This window comes from Phocoena phocoena, chromosome 7 (assembly GCF_963924675.1).
Source record: "Phocoena phocoena chromosome 7, mPhoPho1.1, whole genome shotgun sequence".
Lineage (NCBI taxonomy): Eukaryota > Metazoa > Chordata > Mammalia > Artiodactyla > Phocoenidae > Phocoena > Phocoena phocoena.
Window position 1 is genome coordinate 72,265,339 of NC_089225.1, and position 23,229 is coordinate 72,288,567.

General features: G+C 39.3%; 1 protein-coding gene across 4 annotated transcripts in view; it reads left to right on the forward strand.

Annotated features, from left to right (window-relative positions):
* Positions 1-23,229, forward strand: part of MYO1B (myosin IB) — a 184,611-nt gene that overhangs the window by 127,599 nt on the left and 33,783 nt on the right. For all 4 annotated transcript variants that reach the window (XM_065880947.1, XM_065880949.1, XM_065880948.1 and 1 more), the window contains 6 exons: positions 1,133-1,280; positions 1,554-1,672; positions 7,141-7,227; positions 7,884-7,949; positions 18,086-18,190; positions 20,256-20,318. In XM_065880947.1, coding sequence (XP_065737019.1) covers positions 1,133-1,280; positions 1,554-1,672; positions 7,141-7,227; positions 7,884-7,949; positions 18,086-18,190; positions 20,256-20,318 — 588 coding nt within the window. The remainder of the gene's footprint in view (positions 1-1,132; positions 1,281-1,553; positions 1,673-7,140; positions 7,228-7,883; positions 7,950-18,085; positions 18,191-20,255; positions 20,319-23,229) is intronic.

Here is a 23,229-nt window from a genome sequence, read left to right on the forward strand (position 1 = left end):
AGCTAAATTCCACATGTAAACCTGTCCTACAGTCATGTTAAGTCAAATCTGTTTTTCAGACAGAAAGTCATGTTTATATACAGTTTTCAAAACATCATGCATAAACCAGAATAATTAGCATTTGTGTTCATTAGAAAAGAAATTATTTTAAATTATACTCTACATTCTATGTTTATGAGACACTTGGAAAATTACTTCTATAGGACATGATCTGATAACTGTTATTTACTTCTAAATGAGAGAGCTGTGATAGTGGTGATGGGGGGGATAGGTTAGATTATAGGTAAAATAAGACTGGAATCGGTTCATCTTTGGAGGTGAGTGAAAATAACATGGGATTCTTTTCCTGCTCTTTAGACTTTTATATATGTTTGAAATTTTCTAGAACGAAAAATCGTACAGCACTCCCATTACTATGTAACCTAGTCACTATAAATAGTTAGACAGATAGGTAGGTAGAGAGAGAGAGATAAAGTAAATAAGGAAGCAAGCAAGCTGGGCTATTCTTAACAAGAAAGCATTTCTTAAGAGTATCATTTTTTAAAATTGTCTCAACATCCTCTTACAGAAACCTGTTGACTCCTGGACATGATTTTAAGACTTGAGTTCAGGACCAGTTCCATAACTGCTTTGCCTGGCAGATCATTGGCACTCAATAAAAATTTATGACTGGACGAATGTTCTGTGTTATCCATAGTTTGTGGAATCAGGCACTTCACCTTTGCAAACTACAGTTTTTCTCGTATGTAAAATAAACGAAGAGGTTTTTTTTTTTTGTAGGGGTTTATGAAAGCTGTTTGTTTGGAGTCAGAGTGGGAACCCAGGGCTCAGCTCTCAGCCTTCTCTCCCTCTGTCTTCCTCTTTACATGCCCCCTTTGCCACAGCCCATGAAGTACCCCAGGGCTCCTTGAATCAGAGCTTGAAGCCACTGAACAAGATAGAGCCCCACATTGGTGCTATTTCAGGTCTCTTAATAGGTTTGTCTTTTGGAAAGTTTATTCCAGGACACTTTGTCTTTTTGTTGTTGTTGTTATTTTTGTTTTTTTTCAGAGCCGAATCTGTTATATGATTTATTTTTAAAAAATAATAAAGAGCTACAGAAAGAAAACAGGTGCTTTCCCCCCCTCCCCAGAATGCCATGCAGATTGTGGGTTTCATGGACCACGAAGTTGAGTCCGTGTTGGAGGTGGTGGCCGCGGTGTTGAAGCTGGGGAACATCGAGTTCAAGCCCGAATCACGAGTGAATGGCTTAGATGAAAGCAAGATCAAAGATAAAAATGGTAAGTCAGCAGAGGACAGACCCTGTTTAGCAAAACTGGCTTTGAACTTCTGCCCAGTTTTTAATATAGAAAGTAAAACTTGCTTTTCACTGAGTTGAAAAGGCTTTCTAGTGAAATCGAGCAGAAACATAATTACAGCTCAGTCTGAAGTCTTTTGATTTATATATTTTACACTGTTGGGTTTGAAAACGATTTAGAAAGAACAGTGTAAGCCTTGAAAGTGATTATGAACAGCAGATATGCAGTCACTGTTTGTCCATTCCCGCACAACAGAGTTAAAAGAAATTTGCGAGCTGACCGGCATTGACCAGTCAGTCCTAGAGCGAGCCTTCAGTTTCCGAACAGTTGAGGCCAAGCAAGAGAAAGTTTCAACTACACTGAACGTGGCTCAGGTGGGTGAAACATAATGTCTGGAAGGGAGTTTTTAAAGTCTGTGGTATTTTTATATAAGTGGAAACAAAAATTTTATTTTTTTAGGCTATTATCTTAACTGTCATGCTGTTTTCTAGGCATCGTTCTAGGCACTAGGGACACAGGGTAACCTAAACAGATAAAGATCCCTGCCCATATGGAGCTTAAAATTTTGGCAGAAGGAGCCAGACAAAGCAGTAGACCTAATAAATAAATGTATATAGCAAGCTAGCAGGTGGTAAGTGCAGGCGACAAAGAGAAAACAGTAGAGCAGAGCAAGGGACATCCGTAGTGTTGGGGGCAGAGAAGTCGAGTGAGCTGAGAAGTGGCTGGAGAGTTTTGAGCATGGGTGGTATGATCTGCATTGTATTTTAAGGAGTCATTCTGGCTGCAACGTAGAGAGCAGAGTGTAGGGAACAGACGGCCGTCTTAGTCACTTTGGCTGCTATAACAGCGTACCGTAGACTGAGTGGCTTCAGCAAAAAACATTTATTTCTCTCAGTTCTGGAGGCTAGAAGCCTGGGATCAGGGTGCCAACAGGGTCGAATTCTTGGTAAGGGCCGTCTTCTTGATTTACAGACAGCTCCCTTCTTACTGTGTCCTCACATGGCAGAGAGAGAGAGCAAGCAAGTGAGCTTTGATGTCTTCATCCCCTTGTAAGGGTACCAGTCCCATCATGGGGACTCCACCCTCATGACCACATCTAAATCTAATCTAATCTAAATCTAAAGGCTCCACCTCCAAATACCACTGCATTAGGGAGTAGGGCTTCAACAATATGGGTTTGGGGGTGAGAGGACACAGACATTCATAGCACAGGGGAGCACACAGTTGTGTGCTAACCCAGAGATGATGGTGGCTTTTGAACCAGGTGGTGGCAGTGGAACAAGAAGTGGTCACATCTGGATATGTTTTGAAAGTGGAGACAACAGGACTTGCTGATGCCTTGATCTGTGTGATATGAAAGAAAGAGAAGAGTCAAGGATGACCCTCAACATTTTTGGCCCAAACAACTAAGAAAATGGAATTGCCACTTATTGATTTGCAGAAGGCAGTGGGGGAAGCTGGCTGTGGTCAAGAGGCCAAACTGGCCTCGCTGCCTTTCTGACTGTTCCCCCTCCAGCCTCCACACTTAGGCCAATGAAATCTTTCTAAGACACAAATCTGAGTTGCTTATGTCTTCTCTCCTTTGGTTCAAAATGGATGAACAGATGTATACATGCATACATGTATACCTAGGAGCTTGTGGAGACCCTTTCAGTGTAAACCCTTTGTTCTGTGGTTTAGACATTGTCCCACCAGTCAGTGCTCATCTGGCCTAGAATTAAATGACTAATTCAGGACTTTTCCCACTCAGGCCTATTTTGTCCAACTGTATTCTCATCCTCCTTGCAAGTAGTCTTAAGCTTAAGACAGTAGATTGGGTTTAATCTTTCTCTCTGCTGCTCTGGCCTAGTCTTTCCTAGTAACCCAAGAATGCCTACACACCTTTAACTTTCTTTCAAGTTTGATTTCTTATTTTAGGTGAGGGATTTTGGTTATGGAAATACTGTACCTTTATGCATATGTAAGTTTGATGTATACATAAAGTTTCTAGCTATAACTGTTGCGTGTCCTTCTTCCTAAGTTACTACTACTGCCGTCACGTCTGTCCCCGTCCCCCTCACTCATTCAAAGTCAGATGGTGAGTCACTTAACCTCATCAAGGAAAGCTTGTTGAGAGCCTGCACAGCACAAGCCCCCACGTAGACTGTTAGTAGGGGACATAAGGGATTAAAAAGGACTTTCGCAGAAAATAGTTTCTGAGCCAGACTTTGAAGGATTTAGATGTATAAAGAATGGGTGAAATGGCATTTCAAAAAGAAAACAGTGAGAGGAGCCAGGTTTGGAGTACATATCAGGAAAAGGGTTGATCAGGCTTGGCTATGGCTTTAGATATGCGAAGAGGATTCAAAGCAACGTGGCTGGAAAGGTTACGTTTGGTGTCCAAGTGGTGCGTCTGCAGCAGTGGTTCTCAAACTTGAGGGTGCATCAGAATCACCTGGAGGGTTTCTTAAACACGGTTTGCAGGCCATACCCCCAGAGTGTTTGGTTCAGTAGGTTTGCGGTAGGCCCGAAGAATTGGCATTTCTGACAAGTTCAGAGGTGATGCTGCTGCCACTGTGGTCCATCCAGAAGTCACATTTTGAGAACATTTCAGTAGCCAGAGTGGGGATTGTGAAGTACATAGTGATGCGATGAGAAAACATCTAAAAGGCCCTTTAGGAATATTTCATACATACATGGAATATATGTGGATATATATGGGATATGTACATGGATATATTTTTGTCTGTTTTTATTGTGTGTTTTACTCTTGCTTTTTAATCATCCTCTACAGAAACCAGGCCCAGGTGCCTCTTACTTTGATAAGCTTGAGTCACCTTGCATCACTCGGTAAAACTTTTCCACATTCTTTTAACCTTTGGCATAAAAGAGTTTGGCTTCAGATCTTTGATTATTCAGCTCCTTTTTCAAGTTTTTTTTTTTTTAATGTAGGGTTCAGAGTATTTGTTTCTACCGATCTTATTGCCTAGAAGATTTTGATTCTTACGAGATGTGATTTGTTCTATTAACTTTTCCTCATAGCTTCAATTCTTGGGCCCCATTATCATCTTTATTGCCCCATGCCTCATTTTCCTCAAGGCATTTAGATCTTTCCCCAGATAGAATGACTAATATTGAAATAACAGAAACTCCAGGCAGAGTTACTATTCAGCTTCTACCACATACTCCCTCCTTGGCTTCCAAGGTCCTCTGTCATCTGACCCAAAATGACTTTTCTCAGTTGATTCCCTGCTGGTTCTCTAAATGCCATGCTTATTGTTACCTTATTTTACCTAGCCCTAACCCTTTGCTTATCCCCCATGCTGCTCATGTCATTGCTAATTCCTTCTGCTGTCTAAATGGTCCTTTAATTGCACCTCATCCAGAAAGCCTTCCTTGATCACATAGGCCCCAGAGTCTTCCTTCTCTGAACTCCTTTTTCTCCTGCAAACTCCCTTGGAACCTGCCCTTTGATTGTTTGACTCCTTGGTTTGACCTCCCGCATTCTGCTGTAAGCTCCTGGAGGGCGGACCCCACATCTGTGCATCTCCGTGTCTCCAGTTACCATACTGACCTGAGCTTGCCTGAGAGTGGTCATCACGGAAGCCGTTCCACCTGGGATCTTTCTCTAAGAGCTTCATCAGCTGCAGAAACTCAGTCTTTTCATTTGTGCTTAGAATCTGAGATGGCAAGTCAGCATCCTCGGTGTCTTCCCTCATTTCTATGCACCTTGTCCGTGATCCTTAAATGGGAGTAACCCTTCCTGCCCTTACTTTGGAGGATATTATTGTGGAGATGAGGTGGCACAAATCAGACTCAAGAAGTTACAGGTAGCCAAGTGACAGCCCCTGCGGCCAGATGTAGCTCAATAGGCATATTTTATTTGATGAATATTTGAGGAAAGGGTAGTTTCTTGTTTTTTCTGTTTTGTTAGCTTGCTTTTTAAATTTTGAATTTGAGTGCCTTTAACCTGGAATGCAGTCTCCAGCCCCCAAAGATCCCACTATTTCCCGTTCATTTCTGTTGTTCAGTCCCTGAAAGCATCTGAGTTTGAGACTTCTGGAATAAGTATTTGAAGGAAAGCAAGGAAGATTAATATTGGCTGTGGATACGCTTTAAAAATTATAAAGCCGTTTACCGGAATAAGTGGTCACTATTAGTTCAGTTGCATACTGAAATGGTGGTTTGTTGGAAGCAGATAGCACACAAGTAAGAAGGCTGGATGACGTGATGATGAAATAGGGTCTGTTTACAAATAAGTAGTGTTTGGAGATAACTTGAATTTACAAGAAGAAAGGGGAAAGGATTAAGAAAGAATTATTTAGGCTCATGAGGCAGTAGTAGAGAATGAGGATACTTCAAAAATCATAATTATAAGCATACCTGTAGACTTACTATGTGCCAGGTACTGCACTAGGCACTTAAATTTTCTATTTCAAGAAAATAAAAACTAGAAGAAAGGGTATTGGAGAAAGGATGTCCATCTTAATTAAGGCTTCTTTCTTTGTGTCAGCATTTTACATACATTTTCTGCTATGGAATTATTTACCCACCCTCCCACCCCCCTCCATGTCCATGTTTAGCATTGGACAGTCAGGCTCTATTTTTTACCAGCTTCTGGGTGGATTTTCTAACCTTCATTGGAGTAGCTGCCTGAGACTTAGCGAGCAAGGTTTGGGATTAGCACGGAAGTATCAGATGAAGGGAAAAGGTACTCTCTTTCCAGCTGCAGTACATTGCCTGCAACAGGGAGTGAGTCTGTTTTTTAAATTGTTACACTTCATTTAGGAAGAATTGCAGAGAAAGAATTTTCACATAATCCAGTAAATTGTGTTCTTTATAAAATAAAAATATAATGGTTTACTTTAACTGTAATGCCCAACTTTCTACTTACAAGCAATGAAACACACACATATGTCCAGTGTTGAAGACAGCAGCAAAACCTCTTCTTTCCTCCCCTGGGGCCCGTTACTTCTCAGGCTGCTGCCGCCCATCTCCAGACCTCCCCCGGAGCACTGGTTTCAGACATATAATTAGTACTTCCTGCACACCCTCGGCACCCAGTATGTTTAAGGGCTATTAGGTTCTCCTGACCAAACCCAACTTTTCTCCAGCCTTTACACTCTAAGTCAAGGTCAGAGAGACATATATGTCTTCTACCTCTTCTTTGTCAAGTAGCTATGAACAGCTTTCAAACAAATAGATAAGCAAGTAAAAGGGCTTTATTTTTATTATACAGAGTATTATCCAACAATGTATTGTTTTGCTGTTTATTACAAAAGATTTTTTTTGAATGCTCAGAAGATTGAATGATGAAAAATATTTACAGGTCCCATCAGTCAAAACCATTTTAATGTATATCCTTTTGAGTTTCCTACATGTAGTAGCTTAAAGAAAATAGCTGTTATTATAATAAATATATAATTTTTTATCGTCACAAAACATAACAAGGATTTTTTCATTTCATTATCTAATTTTTATAACTATCATTCTGTGATGACTGTAACTGCCCGCCCAATAGGTGCTTCTTTATTTATTTTACTCTGCCCCTGTTGTTGGACTTCTAAATTGCCTGTGCTTTTTCTCTGTTCCATAACATTGAGATTAATATCTTTGTGGTGAAAGCTTTTGCAATATTTAAAATTAATTTCCTGGGTTGTGGAAAAGTATAATAACTGGGTATAAACAATTTGCCCAATTTTCTTAATGGCTTGACTGTTCATCCACAGTACAATAAAAACGCTCTTGAAAAGAAATTTGAAATAAAAGAGCTTTCGGTATCTTTTTAAAAACTTCATTATTTTATTGAAATTAAGCATTGTGGTAATTGCAGATACTGCGTTTTTCTTTTTCTTTTTAATAGGCTTATTATGCCCGTGATGCTCTGGCTAAAAACCTCTACAGCAGGTTGTTTTCATGGTTGGTAAATCGAATCAATGAAAGCATTAAGGTACTGAATCTCTATAAACAAATAACGCAGTTGTAATAAATGGTATTCAGAGTATACACGTTAAAGATACTTTAATTTTATAATCAGGTTATTGATTACCACTTACAGGGATTGTTCCTTGAAAAGAATTTACCTTGTTTAGGATTGAAATTTGTCAGTGATTCTACCTATTTTGTTTTGCCATGTGTGTTATAAGAAATCTCACTGGTGAATAGTTTAATGGTATTTGCAGAGTAACTGTGAGAGACAGCATCCCAGGTCCTGGTTGTGACTGATCTACTAACTAGTTGTACACACTTGGCTGAAGAGGTCACTTCACCTCTCTAGCTACTAATAGGTTCTTCAGTAAATGAGGGTATTGGACCAGGGGATTTTGAAAGACCCTACCTGTTGTAAGATTCAGTGATCTCTTTTTTATAATTAAGTATCTAATAAAGAAGGCCTTAGTCATGCCTTCTTTAAGTAAGTCATCTATTATTAAGATTTCTGGAAGATTCCATACCAGCGTCCTCTCTCATACATTTAAAAACAACTGAATTATATTCTTCTAGGTCTGAAACACAATTAACTTGTAATATATGTCTATATTCCTTGGTATGCTTTTAGTGTTATATTTCATGCTTACGTTAACCCTTCAATTTGAAACTATTTTTAAGGCGCAAACAAAAGTGAGAAAGAAGGTCATGGGTGTTTTGGACATTTATGGCTTCGAAATTTTTGAGGTGAGCTGCTTTTTTTTTTTTTTTTTTTGTATTTGTTAATGTAGAACAGTTTGGAGATTAAATCATGCATTCTATAGACAACATTTAATATAATTAAATGTTTGAATCTACAAATAACTTTTGTAAAGATGTAACAAAGTGTGTGTGTGTGTGTGTGTTTTAAGTGCTGAGATCCAGCATTTTGGAGACAGGGCTATTTAAAAAGACTTCCTTGTATTAGTACTTGACTTTTGGAATGCAGATTCAAAATTCTTACTGTGAAATTTCCAACAAGGTATACGGACATTATGTCTGTAGTCATTTGTTCATTTGTAGGTTGCTTGAAAGTGAAGTAGGATGGTGCCATGAAAAAAGCCAGGAGTTGGGAGAACCAGAGCTCATGGCCTGGCCAGAGCTGGTCACTTCACCTCTGTTGGACTCAGGCAGAGAGGTTCTGTATTAGATGATTTGTTGGGTCTTATCCAGGTGTCATACAACTGTGATCTTATGAGTTCTGCTGCAAAGGTTGAAAAAAAATTTCTGCTGAGGTTCATAATGAAATTTTAAAAAAGACTCCATGCTTATTTCAAGTTAAATATTTAAACATTGTAGACTTATATTAGAATTTCCTGTTCACCCCCTTGCTAACTCTGACATTTAGAAGCTGTTTTAAGGAGCTTTTAAAACTCTTATTCTCACTTTTAGCAGTGATACTTCAGTTTGGTTCAGGAAAATAACGAGTAGATCAGGCTTCTCCTTTCTTAACTCTCCCCGTAAGTAATTTGTGAATTCCTTTAAACAGCCAGGCCCTACCCAGAATGACCACCCAAAGGATTGACGTGTTTCAAGTTGTCAGGTTCACGGAGTCATAGAAAAAACATCAGCCCATTTCCTGCAGCTCAGCCAGTCCTTTCTAGTAAATGCCTTTTTCTTAGAACATTTATTTTGGGGATAGTGCCTGTGCCTTGCTTTATCATGTCCCATATTTAATAGCTAGTGGTAAATAATTATTGAGGGCTGACTATATGCAAGGATTGTGGTGTTATGTATGTTGTCTGATTTAATTGCCATCACAGTCTCATGAATTAGCTGCTATTATTATTTTTATTTTATAGAAGAAGTGAGGCTTTGAAGGTCAAGTAACTATCTCAAGGTTACATGGCTACTAAATGTCAGACTCAGGATCTAAATCTTAGGCCTCCTTGATAAATAATAAAAGGTCTTCTACAGGGCTTTTCCTCACTTTTCTCCCCAAACTCACATGGTTCCCGGTATCTGGAAATAAGAAAAAAAACCAAATGCTTTAAGTCTCTGATGCTCCCTATTTCTGCACCTTTGGCATCATTCTAAGCTCCTGGGCAGCGTGGGGAGCCTTCCCCAGAGTTCATCTGTGTGCTGGTAGCAGAGTGTGTGGGACACCTGTGCTTCGTGCTGCCCTGGAAAACTCCCCTTCAGCACAGTGTCTGCTTATATTGGTGTCCCTTTAGCAGACTCTGGAAAGGAAAGCTTCCAGTCCCTTGGTAAGAGGAAGAATTTGAGATTTGTGAGTTAGGAGGATTGCTGGAGTAGACTCAGAAGTCATGGTGCTAAAATTAGTTTCTTTCTAGCAAGACCTCAGGTTACTGTCACTAAATGGGCACTAAATGCTAAAGTCATTCTTTACAGTTGGCAGGGAAAGAGATTTCTTACCTGGCACATTGCTGATCTTTATTTAGGTGTTTCATGAATAGGGCAAAAGCAGAGATCTCACTAGAAAGTTGGGGGGGGAAAAGATGTATTCAATGATATTTCTAAAATCAGAGAAACTGATTTTATCTTTATTTTGCCAGAAAAAAATGTGTTGATCCTTGTCAATGGGCAGATGCTTAATAACATGTCACAATACATGGAAGCGGTTTTTCTTTTTGTTTTTTTTTTTTTGCGGTACGCGGGCCTCTCACTGTTGTGGCCTCTCCCGTTGCGGAGCACAGGCTCCAGATGTGCAGGCTCAGCGGCCATGGCTCACGGGCCCAGCCGCTCCGCGGCATGAGGGATCTTCCCAGACCGGGGCACAAACCCGCATCCCCTGCATCGGCAGGCGGACTCCCAACCACTGCGCCACCAGGGAAGCCCGGAAACGTTTTTTTGTTTTTTTTTTATAGGATAATGGGGTCATGATGGGACATTGGCTTGGCTTCATCTTCCAGTGAGATCTAATTAGCCATGGGAAAAGAGACACCCACAGCCCTCAGGGAACTGAGTTAAACCTCATGAGCAATTTGACCATGTATAAGTGAGGGAGTCATTTCCCCAGTATTTATTCAGTGCCTACTATGAGCCAGATGCCAGTGGTAAGCAAGGCAAAGATGTTCCTTGCCTGCATGGAGCTTATGGTCTTGGACCTAAGATGGTGGTTCTATTGCCAGCTGAGGACACATCCTATTTGGTAGGAAGCTTTAATCAGGAAACTAGATTACTTTTTAAAAGTATTTGCTACAGACCTAATCAGAACAGAATTTAGATGTTCCAAGTAGATACATCCTGTAACCTGGCACTAAGCGAAACACCCTTTAGCAATCCAGGAATATTTTTCATTTATATATTCAAGTTTCTCTACAAGTCTGTCTTTCTGAACATCCTTTCCTTCTGCAAGTTACATCACCGTTTTTCTCAACACTGTTACAGTTATGGTCTTCATGAAAATGCTTGCATTATGTTTCTAAACAGTCTTCTTCCTTTCTTCAGAAGAATACACTCCAGTTCAGTACTTCTCAAACTTAGCTGCATGTTGGAATCACCTGGGAAACTTTGAAAATTCAGCTGTCTGGGCCACACCCCAGACCAATAAATCAGAACCTCAGGGTGTGCAGCCCGAGCGGCGGTATTTTAAAGCTCCCAGGTAGTTCCAGTGTGCCGTCAAGGTTGAGACCAGCTGCTCTTGTAAATGGGAATCTTCAGCGTGAACTGTAAATTCCAAACATATGTGGTGTTCTTGCCGTTTGACCTCTGCATGAGATGCCCTTGTAAAACATCCTACATCACCCACACTTCATCTTAACCTAAACCTAATCTGTGTATATATAATATTCCTAAAACCGAGCAGGTTACATTTTTACTCTTTTTAAGCAGACCTTTCAGCCAAGGCCAAATCCAACCAGTCATATGTCTACAGCAAATCTTATGATGGCCATAAAATCTTTAGAAGTTAGTTTTCCTTCTCCATGCAATAAATGCTTTGGGGTTCTTTTTCCCCAGTTTCTTGCGAGAATTCGGATTTGTTTTTCATGATAGTTAATTGTTCTCTCCATTTTCCTGTCTAAACCTCCTCAGTTAATCTTCCAAACATCTTGATTTTCAATAATCTATTTATGTATTATTTATTTTATAAATAAACTTATTTGGGGGGAAGGCAGAGTAGAGATTTGGTTGGGCACTTTTAAGATACTTTTACCTCCTTTTGATAGAGAAGTAGAAAGGTTTTTTTCTTTTAATTTATTCACATAAATACCCCAGATGCTATCATACATTTTCCTGGATTCTCAGCAAAATTGGAACACATGGAAATGTCAAGGCTCATAGGGTTGAACATTAGGAACGCATATAATTAAGGACTTAAAAGTACCATAAGCTGAAGGGCAAGGGCTCAGAGTATGACTCAAGAGGAAGTATTCAAAATCCACATCAGTGCAAAAATGAAAATTTCTATGATATTGTCCACTCAAGTGAAAATAAACTGATAGATTATAGAGAAAATTCTGCCTTTCTTCTTCAGCGAAAATTGACTGCAGGAATTAAGATCCTGCCTTTTGGAGAGCCCTGGGCATCACTTTAAAAATGGGACAGGACACTAGAAGAAATGTTTTTGAATGTTTCTAATTCTGCCTCTTGACCCGACTGACAGTTCCCATGAGAACGTTTTTCAGCTGAGCTGGTGAAAACCTTTCATTTACTTTCGTCTGTCTCTAAACGGAAGAGGGAAACTGATGCATTAAACCGTGGGATGATGACACATGCATTTGACTGCAAAACATTCCAGTGCCAGCTGGGTGAATAGCTCTGCCTTGCTGGCCGCGTGTAATCTGATGTCAGTTTGGAAAACAGATTAGAGTGGAACATTGATACCGAAAATAAGGTGAAAGTGAATTAAAGTTCATTGAGGAGAAAAATCTAGCTATGAATCCTGGTAGAACATATCCAGTTTTGCAAAGGAAGAGAATTATAATCCAGATACTCCAATTCTACACAATTCAGTTTGGATATTCTTATAACTGCAAACATGGCCTTAGATCTCTGAGGAATATTTATAGCATCTCCATGAAATAACAAGTGCTATTCTTTTAAAAAGTGAAATTAAATTCAAAACGGTGTTGGGCAATCTAAGTTGATTCAACTTTTTTCTAAGTGCTTATCTGATAGGTCTTAGAATGGATAGGTGGTTTACTGGGGAAACCTATTAGTATGCTGTAGACCAAAGCAGGACAGCAGTGGCTGAGTATTTCACTTTTCGTATGATCGAGCTAGTTTTGTACAGGCCAAATGCTAGTTATTTGGATTCAGGCACTCTTATTCATCTTGCCCTTACAACCTCGTTGAAAGTGGCCATATACAGTAAGGGTGTGATAGGCAAGGTGCAACGATTGTTTCAAATAAAACAATCTATTAGTTGGGGAAGGGTCAGTGTAAGACCAGCTGGTAGGTTCGTCTCATGATTATAGGATTCGTTTTCTAAAATATTGTTTTAAAAGAAAATTGATTCTAGTTACAGGCAACACTTTTTGTTCCAGTTTTTTGCCTTTAATTTTGTCCTTTATTTGCTAGAGAACTTGTAGTTGAAGAGAAAGGAGACAACTTAAAGTAGATTTTAGAATGAAAATGGTGAGAATTAATATGGTTCATAAGATGTATATGCTCGTTCATCAGTGTTGTTGCTTTAACTTTTGAAATCAAACCCTATTTTTTTTTTTTTTTTTTTTTTTTTTTTTTTTTTTTGCGGTATGCGGGCCTCTCACTGTTGCGGCCTCCCCCGCTGCGGGGCACAGGCTCCGGACGCGCAGGCCCAGCGGCCATGGCTCACGGGCCCAGCCGCTCCGCGGCATGTGGGATCTTCCCGGTCCGGGGCACGAACCCGCGTCCCCTGCATCGGCAGGCGGACTCTCAACCACTGCGCCACCAGGGAAGCCCTCAAACCCTATTTAAAAATATTTAAGAGCACTATAATGGTATTGATAGTTTTCTAAAGTTGACCATAATTGAGTATGTACCTAGAAGAAAAATGTTACATATTTAAAGGAAAGTTTTTTGTAACTTCAGCCAGTCATTCAATTTTGTGACTGTCTTAAAAGGAAAATATTTAATATTAAATGTTTTTCTCTGATTTTGAGGATTTTTTTTTTTTGCGGTACGTGGGCCTTTCACTTTTGTGGCCTCTCCCGCTGCGGAGCACAGGCTCCAGACACGCAGGATCAGCGGCCATGGCTCACGGGCCCAGCCGCTCCACAGCATGTGGGGTCTTCCCGGACCAGGGCACGAACCCGTGTCCCCTGCATCAGCAGGCGGACTCTCAACCACTGCGCCACCAGGGAAGCCCGAGGATTATTTTTTTAAGTTTACTTTCTTAAAAAAAAAAAAAAGTGGTTCCTGTTTTGGGGCCCATTTCTTGAAATTGTGAATTTTTAAAAATGGATTGTTAATTGCACTGTATTTTTCTGTAGGAACAGCATTATAAATGGGGACTGCCCAAGGGCTTTCCACCAAGTAAATCTTTGCTAAGACCAACAGCACATTTTAAAGCAGTAATATAGCCCAACTCCTCTGAAACAGTGCTGTTACAAAGTTTTATAACTTTTGGATAAACGTACCATTTCATTTATTATGCAACAGACATAATACATTAAATAAAATATTATGCATTTTACATTGTATGTAAAATATGGAACCCCCCCCACCCAACTTGTTATATCCAAAATTTGACCTCAGACGAAAGTGTTGAGCCATGAGAAACATCAGTTAAATATGTAATTAATAGTACTTTTTGCTGAAATAAGTCACGATCTTAGTGTTAGAACTGCCACACCCTGCCCCACCCGTTTCCTACATGATATTCACCTGCAAATTCCTTCCCATCCACCATCCTAATGATGGTGGTGATGGAGCTGCCTCCTTTATTTTACATCTTCCTTTCAATATACATTATTTTTAAAGAGTATAAGGTTTAAATATCTCTCTTAAAGAGCGTAAGATGTCATTAGCCTTCTTTGCTGAGAATATACGAATATGGTAACAGGCCAGTACTTTTGATCCCTCTTTCAAAATCACTCCAAGTGGAAAGCTCATGGTTGACACTTATGGGTATAAACTAGTTATGAACTTTATTGGGAGTATGAGTTTATCCCTCAGTCTTGAGGGATAAATGTGCTTTAGACAATGGAGAAAAATTCCATGCATGGAGCATGGGTAGCAGACTGGAGGGAGAGGAGGTGAGTCATTCATGGGAGCACTCAGCTCCTGCCTACTTCCTCCTTTGGAGACTTTTTTTTTTTTTGCGGTACGCGGGCCTCTCCCGTTGCGGAGCACAGGCTCCGGACGTGCAGGCTCAGCAGCCATGGCTCACGGGCCCAGCCGCTCTGCGGCATGTGGGATCTTCCCGGACCGGGGCATGAACCCGTGTCCCCTGCATCGGCAGGCAGACTCAACCACTGCGCCACCAGGGAAGCCCTCCTTTGGAGACTTTGATTCATGGGACTGCCATGTGCAAGAGCGAGCCCGGCTCGGGGATTGCTAGCCACCCACAGAGTTCTTGACAAACCAAAAAAGCACCCAAATATCAAGTTGCTTTGGTGCCTTCATATTCAAGTGATGGTTCCTAGACCCAGTTTAGCTATTTTATAAAGGGGAGTGGGAAAACCGGGTGATATTTAATGCCTGTATAAATGAAGAAATTGGACCTGTGCAGGTTGCAGTCTATGGACTGTCACCAGACATTTCCTTAATTTTCTGCAAATTATAAAATTTTTGCAATTTATTTTTAACAATTTGTGAAGTCTCATTTCCCAAACATTTGGACACTATCAACAACTTAAACGTTAATCAGAGGAAATGTGATTGCCTTCATTTTCAGCAATAATGAATCGCTCTGACGATTCATGACATGTTTGGGGGCTGTGAGGTAGGTTTGCAGTAGAGGCTGAGGTATTTTTGTGGGGAAGTCAGCTGGTTTTGGCCTTAATGGTTGTGCTGTTGATTTTGGTTTTTGCTCTTTAAGCAGCAGGATCAGGTCAGAGAGTCAAGTTTTTGTTCTTAGGCTGTCTTCAGAACACTCTCATTTCCCTCTTGTTTGTGTTTGAAGGGGGTGATACAGCCCATGCAGCACAGGCGTGGGTCGCTGTGGTGAGAAAGGGGGATGCCCTGGATCTTGCTGAATCTCTTCACTCTTTCGGTGACCTGCCAACTGCCTTTGTCCCTGAGTCTTTGGGTGGATGTGTCAGACACATTTTATTTTCCTGATAATTTAACATTAGAAGTATTAGATTCTGAAGCCTTAGGACTTCAGCGAGTTATATGGTATATTATTTCAGTCAGACTGTTTTTTATCCTGAATAGCTCTCACCTAGCAGAACCCCAATTCAGATACCACATGTAGGTATCATGTTCCTGTCTTTTGAGATGATGGGACACGTGTCTTGATCTAAAGTTTTGTGCCAGTCAGAAATATAGCCTGGGGAATTCCCTGGTGGTCCCGCGGTTAGGACTCCACACTTTCGCTGCCGAGGGTCTGGGTTCAGTCTCTGGTCGAGGAACTAAGATCCCACAAGCTGTGGGGCGCAGACAAAAAAATAAAGAAAAAAAAAGAAATACAGCCTGGATGATAAAATCTGTCATTTGCACCAATGAATAACTATCAGTGAGTGTTTACTTTTAGAAGTTTATTGCAAATTGAGAACTGACTGCATTTTGTGTAATCTGTCCCTTTCTGCACCAGAATGCAGTAAGTATGAACTGTTTGCAGTGCCGGTCTGTTGCATGCTCCTGTGTTAATAGCTTCTTCAACTGTGTGAAGTTTGCAGTAAATGACCATTGATTAACTGTGTGTGGATATGAAATATAGAATTCATATAAGAACTTATAAAAATTGAGGGGAAATTTACTTTAGCTCAGACTTACTCCTTAGGTTGTGTTGTAATTGTGAAGCTTTGCCTCTGGTTTCTAATCTGATTGTGTGTATTTCATAGTCCCGTTCTGGAAGCGTACCTCCAGCTATTCACAGCCATATACTGTGTCAGAGACACCAGTTGTTCTCCCCTCCCTTCTCCTCATTAGTTGCCATTTGAAAATTTAGCATAATTTTGTCTAAATAGCTCCATAGGCACAGCCCTGTTAAATAGCAGAAAGGATTTGCTCCATGAATTTGTTTTCTAAAAAAAACCAAAGATCTCCTATAAGTCACTAAAATTTTAATTTTATAAGTTTTAATTTGGGGTAGTAGCACTATATAGGGATATATTTTACCAAACTGAGAAAGCCAGACTTCCTCATAAAGAAATGGCCTTACACGGATTATAAGGCATCTATATCAGACTGACTTCAGCCTCTGGTCAAAATTGTTAAGCTCTGAGGATTGGAACACATGGTTTTTAAAACGTAACATGAAAATGGGGACTGGGGAATGACCTTTGTGTCCAGGACTATATTTGTTGAACGTTTTGGTGATAAATGTGTGCCTTTTAAGTAAGAACCTTCAGGATTTAAAACAAAGAAAGAAACTTTTATCTTTGACTACATTTAACATTAAAAGATTAGTCACTGATAATGTATTTTATGTGTCATTTATGGTTTTGAGTTTAAAATTTCCCCGGATTAATTAGTTCACTAGTGATTAGAAATCCTCAGCCACCTTCCAGGAAGGCGTGTGGTGAGATGCTGCATCCTAGGTATCCTTTTACAATTTGTCCTGGTTGCACCAAACTTGATTTTGAAAGATCAACTTTCAAAAAAGTCTTTGACTTTTGATTTCATCATTTATGGAAAGATTTGAAGGCAGCTGCTCTGTATTCACAGGGAGTGGCGAGCTTCTGCCGTTACAGGTGAACCCTCATAGCCAGTTAGGCCAGGACTGGCCACCTCAGTGGGAAAAGAGTCTGGTTTATCAGTGGAGGGGTCACCATCTCTCACTCCCACTGCCACACCATCTCCTCTCTCTGCAGAGAGGGGGATAGAGGTGAAAATAACAAGTTTTATTGCTAGATCTACCTCTTTTTGGATGGTGTGGTTCTTGGTGAAGTATATTCATCCAATAGACCTGCATTTGTGCCCTCAATATGTACAGCAATACCTTAAGCCCTGCAGATCGTTCAGAAATGATGTAGGCATGGATCTTCACAGGCAATAACTCTGATATGGAGAAGACACTGCTGAGAATCATAAGAGTGATAAATGTGTGACCCTTCTGAGAGGAAAGAGTTTCTAGCTAGATGATTTTGATGTGCTGATTCCCTTGAGTCTGTATTTTGTGGGCACTTCATTCATTTAGTCAGCCAATACATGCTGAGTGCTTGCTAGGTGCAAGGTGCTGCAGGCATGGGCTTCCATTGGTGAACAAGAGATGTATGGTCAACCCTTGCCCTTAAGAAATGTACAGTCTAAAGAGACAGATAAATATGACACTAATCAATACATGTGAATGCACATGTACACACATGTATACACATAGCATGATTTTTCAAAAGTGCTGGTATGTAAGTGTCAGAATGAGGGATCTGACCCTGGGTAGGGGAGTAAGAGGTCAGGTCAGAAAGACTTTCTTGAGCTCCAGAGTTGAGAATGGAAGATTGAGAACTTGGGTGACAGAGATGATGAATCCCACTGTTTCTTTGCTGATCCTCTAGGGGGAAATGTATTTCTTTCTCATTTTTTTTTACCATGTTTGTGGGCTGCTTATTTGTCAACTAAAATTCTTCATTCTCCAAATAGTGTGTAACTTGTATATCCTTCATTCATTCACTTGACTCATGAATCGTTTCTTGGATGCCTGTGATGTGCCAGCCTCTGGCTGTGTGCTGGGCCGCAGTTAAGTCTGCAAGACCGTGTGTGGTGTTTCTTGTGGAGTGAGATGTTAGAGTGGCATTGTCATGGGAGTGCCAGTGGCTTACTTTATAAGGCTGTCTTCATTTTTCTCCATATAGGACAACAGCTTTGAGCAGTTCATTATTAATTATTGTAATGAAAAGCTGCAACAAATCTTCATTGAGTTGACTCTTAAAGAAGAGCAGGAGGAATATATACGGGAGGTAATATTGAAAAAAATTTTTAAGTATTCCTTTACTCATAATACAAATTCTGGATTCAGAAGACTGTACAAACATGACCCTAAAATCACATTTTTCAAAGTTTAGCCATATTGTACCTTTTAAAAATTTGTTTGGTATGGCATCTAAGCTAACTGGGATTTTCTTTGCTGCTAGTGCCCAGGACAGTGCTCAGCACATAGTAGGTGCTCAGTGAACATCAGCTGACCAACTTGAGTCTCACTGGATTCAAGTAGAGTGAAGTAAAATAATACCCTGTTAAAAAACTAGTCTGAGATGAATGGGCAAAAAAACAGCGGTGCATCCATACAAGGTTCTAGTACTCAGCAATAAGAAGGAACAAACAGCTGATACACACAATAGCATGAAGGAATCTTAGATGCATTTTGCTAAATGAAAGAAGCCAGACTCAAAAGGCTACATATGTATGAGTCAATTTGTATGTCATTCTACAAAAGTCAAAGCTATAGAGTCAAAGTGTCTCATAGTCAGTAGTGGCCAGAGGATAGGAGTGTGACTGCAAAGGGGGAGCACAAGGGAATTTTGGAGGCTGGCTGTGGTGGTGGTTACCTGATGCTATGCATTTGCCAAAACCTAAGAGAACTGTATACCAAAGAAGTCAATTATCACCGTATATAAATTTGAAAATACTATTTCAGTATTTAACAATATTTTAATATTTAATATTTTGTTCAATCTTGAAAAGCATTGATTTTTTAAAAATTTTATAATAAAAACAAGTAACATTTGTTGAGTGCTTACTATATGCCAGGTATTATACTAGTGCTGTGGATGGATTATCTCACTGAATGTCGTTGGAAAATAATCAGAAGTAATATTTACAGAGTCCTTTCATCCTTAATTGTAAAACACGTACTTGGTTTTCACCCTTTCATTTTTTAAATAGCCAGTGTTTTTCTAAGTATAAATTTATTTATATCAGACAAAAAGGAGAATTTTTTTTGTATATATAGTATTATATTTTTGTTTTCCTTTCATTTATTTGCTTTAATATTTTAGTAATATTACTTCCTTCTCTTCATTTTCTATAGTGTCATTTTAAGTCATTAAGGACACAGAATCCTCTTTTTTTGGCTTCTCAGTATAGATTTTTCTAATGTGATTATTATTCCCAGTGACTTAGTAAAATAACTCATCTACTCAAAAACTAAATCATGAATATTTCATCTTTCATTTGAAATGATTATCATGCTTTAGAAACATTTTATACTTGAATGGCACCTTTTGTAACGTAAACATCCTAAAAGCCAGATTCATTCTCTTCCTGTCTTATCATCATAAAGAGAATGCGCAAACTTTGATCTGTAACTTAAAACAGTTTGTACAGATTGTCTAAAACACTTCTAAGAGTATATAGGAAGATCCTTAGTTTGCCGTATGGATTAACTTTCTTCCCCTTAGAAGAAAAATAAATGTTTACACTTATGGAGAGTGTAAGCGGATACAGAATGATTACATTTGGCCTCCCAGATTTGGCTTTGTAGCTAGTGTTAGAACCAGTGGATAGGTTTTCATGTCTTTCCTTATGTTGAAAATACTTATCTTAGCACTGTTCTATTTTTACATTTGAAATAGTTAACGGCCCTACAATATGGGGTTGACTCTTAAAATTAATTTCTTCCTTGTGATTACAAATTAAGAACAGAAAAATCTGGGGATCAAGTTCTGACTTATTTCCTTGTAAACATGTAAATATACAAAAAGTAATATTGACCCAAGGGCCTGTTGAATAAATGACCCGGGGCCAGCGAAGTGCATGGGAAATTGCCACAGATGGGAGGGTGGAAGGGGAGGCAGCCTCAGCACAGGTCAAGGGCGGTTGTTTCAGTCGGATCATGTCAGTGCTAGACTGCTGCATTATGAAAGTTTTGGGAACCGGAAGATGACATTTGCAGCACTGATTTTTATAAAGGAAATTTTCAGAGAGGAAGTGGAGTATAGTAAGATGGGCAAAGTCTTATGTTAGAGATGGTAGTGTTGTAGCATCATCATATGGGATTTGATTATGTTCTGTTTTCTTTTTCAGGACATAGAATGGACTCACATTGAGTACTTCAATAATGCTATCATTTGTGACCTAATAGAAAATGTGAGTATTAGGTACAGTTTCCCAAAGAAGTTCTTGGTAGTGTAATTCACTACTTACGAACGATCTCACTGCCTTCAGTGTTAAGCTTTTGTATTTTCACTATTTCAACACTTCAGAGAAATACAGAGTTCTGGAAACTTTATCATAACCTTAAGAGCTCACACATGGTTCTCCAACACATACGTAGACAGCTGGACTTTTTGACACTTAGCCAGGTTCCCCCATGCTAATCCTGTTGCCGTATCACAGAGCCCATTCATGACGCTCAGATGCCATGCCCTTAGGTGCACCATTCTTTCTTGTGTGCTGGGAACCCAGGTCCAATCCACAGCTCGTGGAAATATGAGCACTGATCAGAGGAGACTCAAAAAAAAGAAGGTGTTTGCCAAGTCAAAATATCCATTTCATTTCTAAAATTCTAGCGACCTCTTAACATAGTATTCAGTGCTTACTATCAAAAAGATAATTGTTCGTGAGGATGTGGGGAAATATGGTAACCCTTGTGTACTGATGGTAGGAATGTAAATTGGTGCAATCGCTATAGAAATCGGTATAGAAAAAAAAAGAAAACAGTATAGAGGTTCCTATAAAAAATTAAAATTAGATCTGTTATGTGACCCAACAATCCCACTCCTGGGTATATATCCAAAAGAAACAGAATCAGGATCTCAAAGAGATATCTTCACTCCCACGTTCACTGCAGCTTTATTCACAATAACCAAGATAGGGAAACCACCTAAGCGTCCGTCTACAGATGAATGGATAAAGAAGATGTGATGTATATATACGATGGAATATTGTTCAGCCATGAGAAGGAAGGAAATCCTGCCATTTGTGACAACAAAGATGGACTTTGAGGGCATTATGTTAAGTGAAATATGTCAGAGAAAGACAATTACTGTATGATATCACTTATATGTAGAATCTTAAAAAAAACAAACTCAGAAACAGAATAAAATGAATAGTGGTTGCCAGGGGCTAAAGTTTGGGGGAAATGGGGAGATGTAGGCCAAAGGGTACAGACTTCCACTTGAAAGATGAGTGAGTTCTGGGCTTTAATGTACAGTGTGGAGATTATAGTTAGCAATACTGTGTTATATATTATATACTTGAAAGTGGTTAAGAAGTAGGTCTTAAATGTTCTCACCACAAAAAAGAAATGGTAATTACGTGATGTGATAGAGGTAACTAACACTATGGTAGTGTATCAAATCAACATGTTGTATACCTTAAACTTGCACAGTATTTTATGTCAATTATATCTCAGTAAAGCTGGAAAAATTTCCTTAAAAAGTAACAACGACAACAAAACTCCATGCTGTTCAAGTAAAAATAAAGGAGGATAAAGGGACCATCTCAGGAGCCAAGTTAAGTAGGATCCCAGGAGTGGCTGGTATGGACCATAGATTGCTTCAGGGATGTGAGAGATGGTGTGTGTGTGACTTGACAGGTGCCAAGGGCCGTGGGATTTTTCAGGTTACAAATTATGTACGTGAAAAGGCTTAAAGTGTGAAAAATTACTGCGTAATTTTTAGTAACCCTTCTGAATCTAAGATTTTTGTTTTTACATCATATTTATCATGTAGTTTATCATGAACGAATTGATTGCAAGAAGACTGATTCGTGTGTAAAAGCTTAGTCTTACTAAATCTTCCTGGCCTTAATAACAAAGTAGTTTGAAACAATGCATAAACTTTATTTTCTACAGTCTTTTTAGCTATCCGTGTAGGTGAGTGCTGTGCTTCAGCGATAGAATCACAGGCTCCAAATGTCCAGCAAATCATTTTCTCTTCATCTTTAACAAGACGTTTTGGATATTATTAATTAGCCAGTATCTTATCCCTCAGTATTCAAGATATTCTTGAAAGCCACATCTTTGATTAAATTGAACTTTTAAAAAAATATTCTGAAGCATTACTATTTTTCAATTAAAAAATAAACTTTGTTTTGAAAAATGTAAATGGTGTTGGATTGTGAACACTAATATTCCACTTTAAATTCCAATTTAAAACTCTAGTCTAAAATTCAGAAAATCAGTGGATTTCCTGAAAATTTTTTCTGGTAAATTTTGTGACCAAAGTAGTTTGCTGGGGAGGTTTTAACTTTCAGAAGTCGTGACTATCACGTTTTTCTTCATAAAGGTAACATTGCACTTAATTATTTACCTTTAAGAAGGGAGAAAAAAAAAAAAACAGTGGTTATACACTTAATTTAACTAGATTATCTCAGCCCAAAATCCCCTTGCATATATGATTGAAGAAACTCATGTTCACGTAGGAGCCTGGATACATAAAGGAAATGTTTCCTTCCAGCATCGCCTAACAATAATGTTTACTCCGGGGATGTTATGAACACACTTGACTCCTGAGAATCCACACTTCCCCCAGATTTTGTGTGGAATGAATAAGTGCTGGTCAGAGGATGTCATGGCCTTGTAAGGAGAAGGGGAGAGGAGCCAAGGGGGACTTTGCCCTGGCGGAAGCGGGTGGGGCTCATGGTCAGTGGATTGTTCTCTGTGGAATGGAGATGTGTGGGCCTGTAGGGGCAATCAAAGGAACAACAGCCTTTATTTAGCAAAGTAGAAGTTTCCTGATTTTTGATTTACTTTAGCTGGGCTGACTGCTCTTGGGGTAAATATGATCACAGGGTCTGAATACCCAACAAACGAATTCTCACCCATGTTTAACATCCATTTCGAAATTTTATATGGAAGGAGAATTTTATTCTAAACAGATATTCTTGAAACACAGCTTGATTGCATTGATCGTTAAAAGCAGCCTCCCGAATCACACCACTTTTTTTCCCCAAGAAAATAAACTTTATTTTGAACACAGGAACAATTTGGAAACATCTGAAACCAATTTCCTTCTCAAGCTGTGAGTCAAATAATGGCCGTAAGAGACTATGCTTT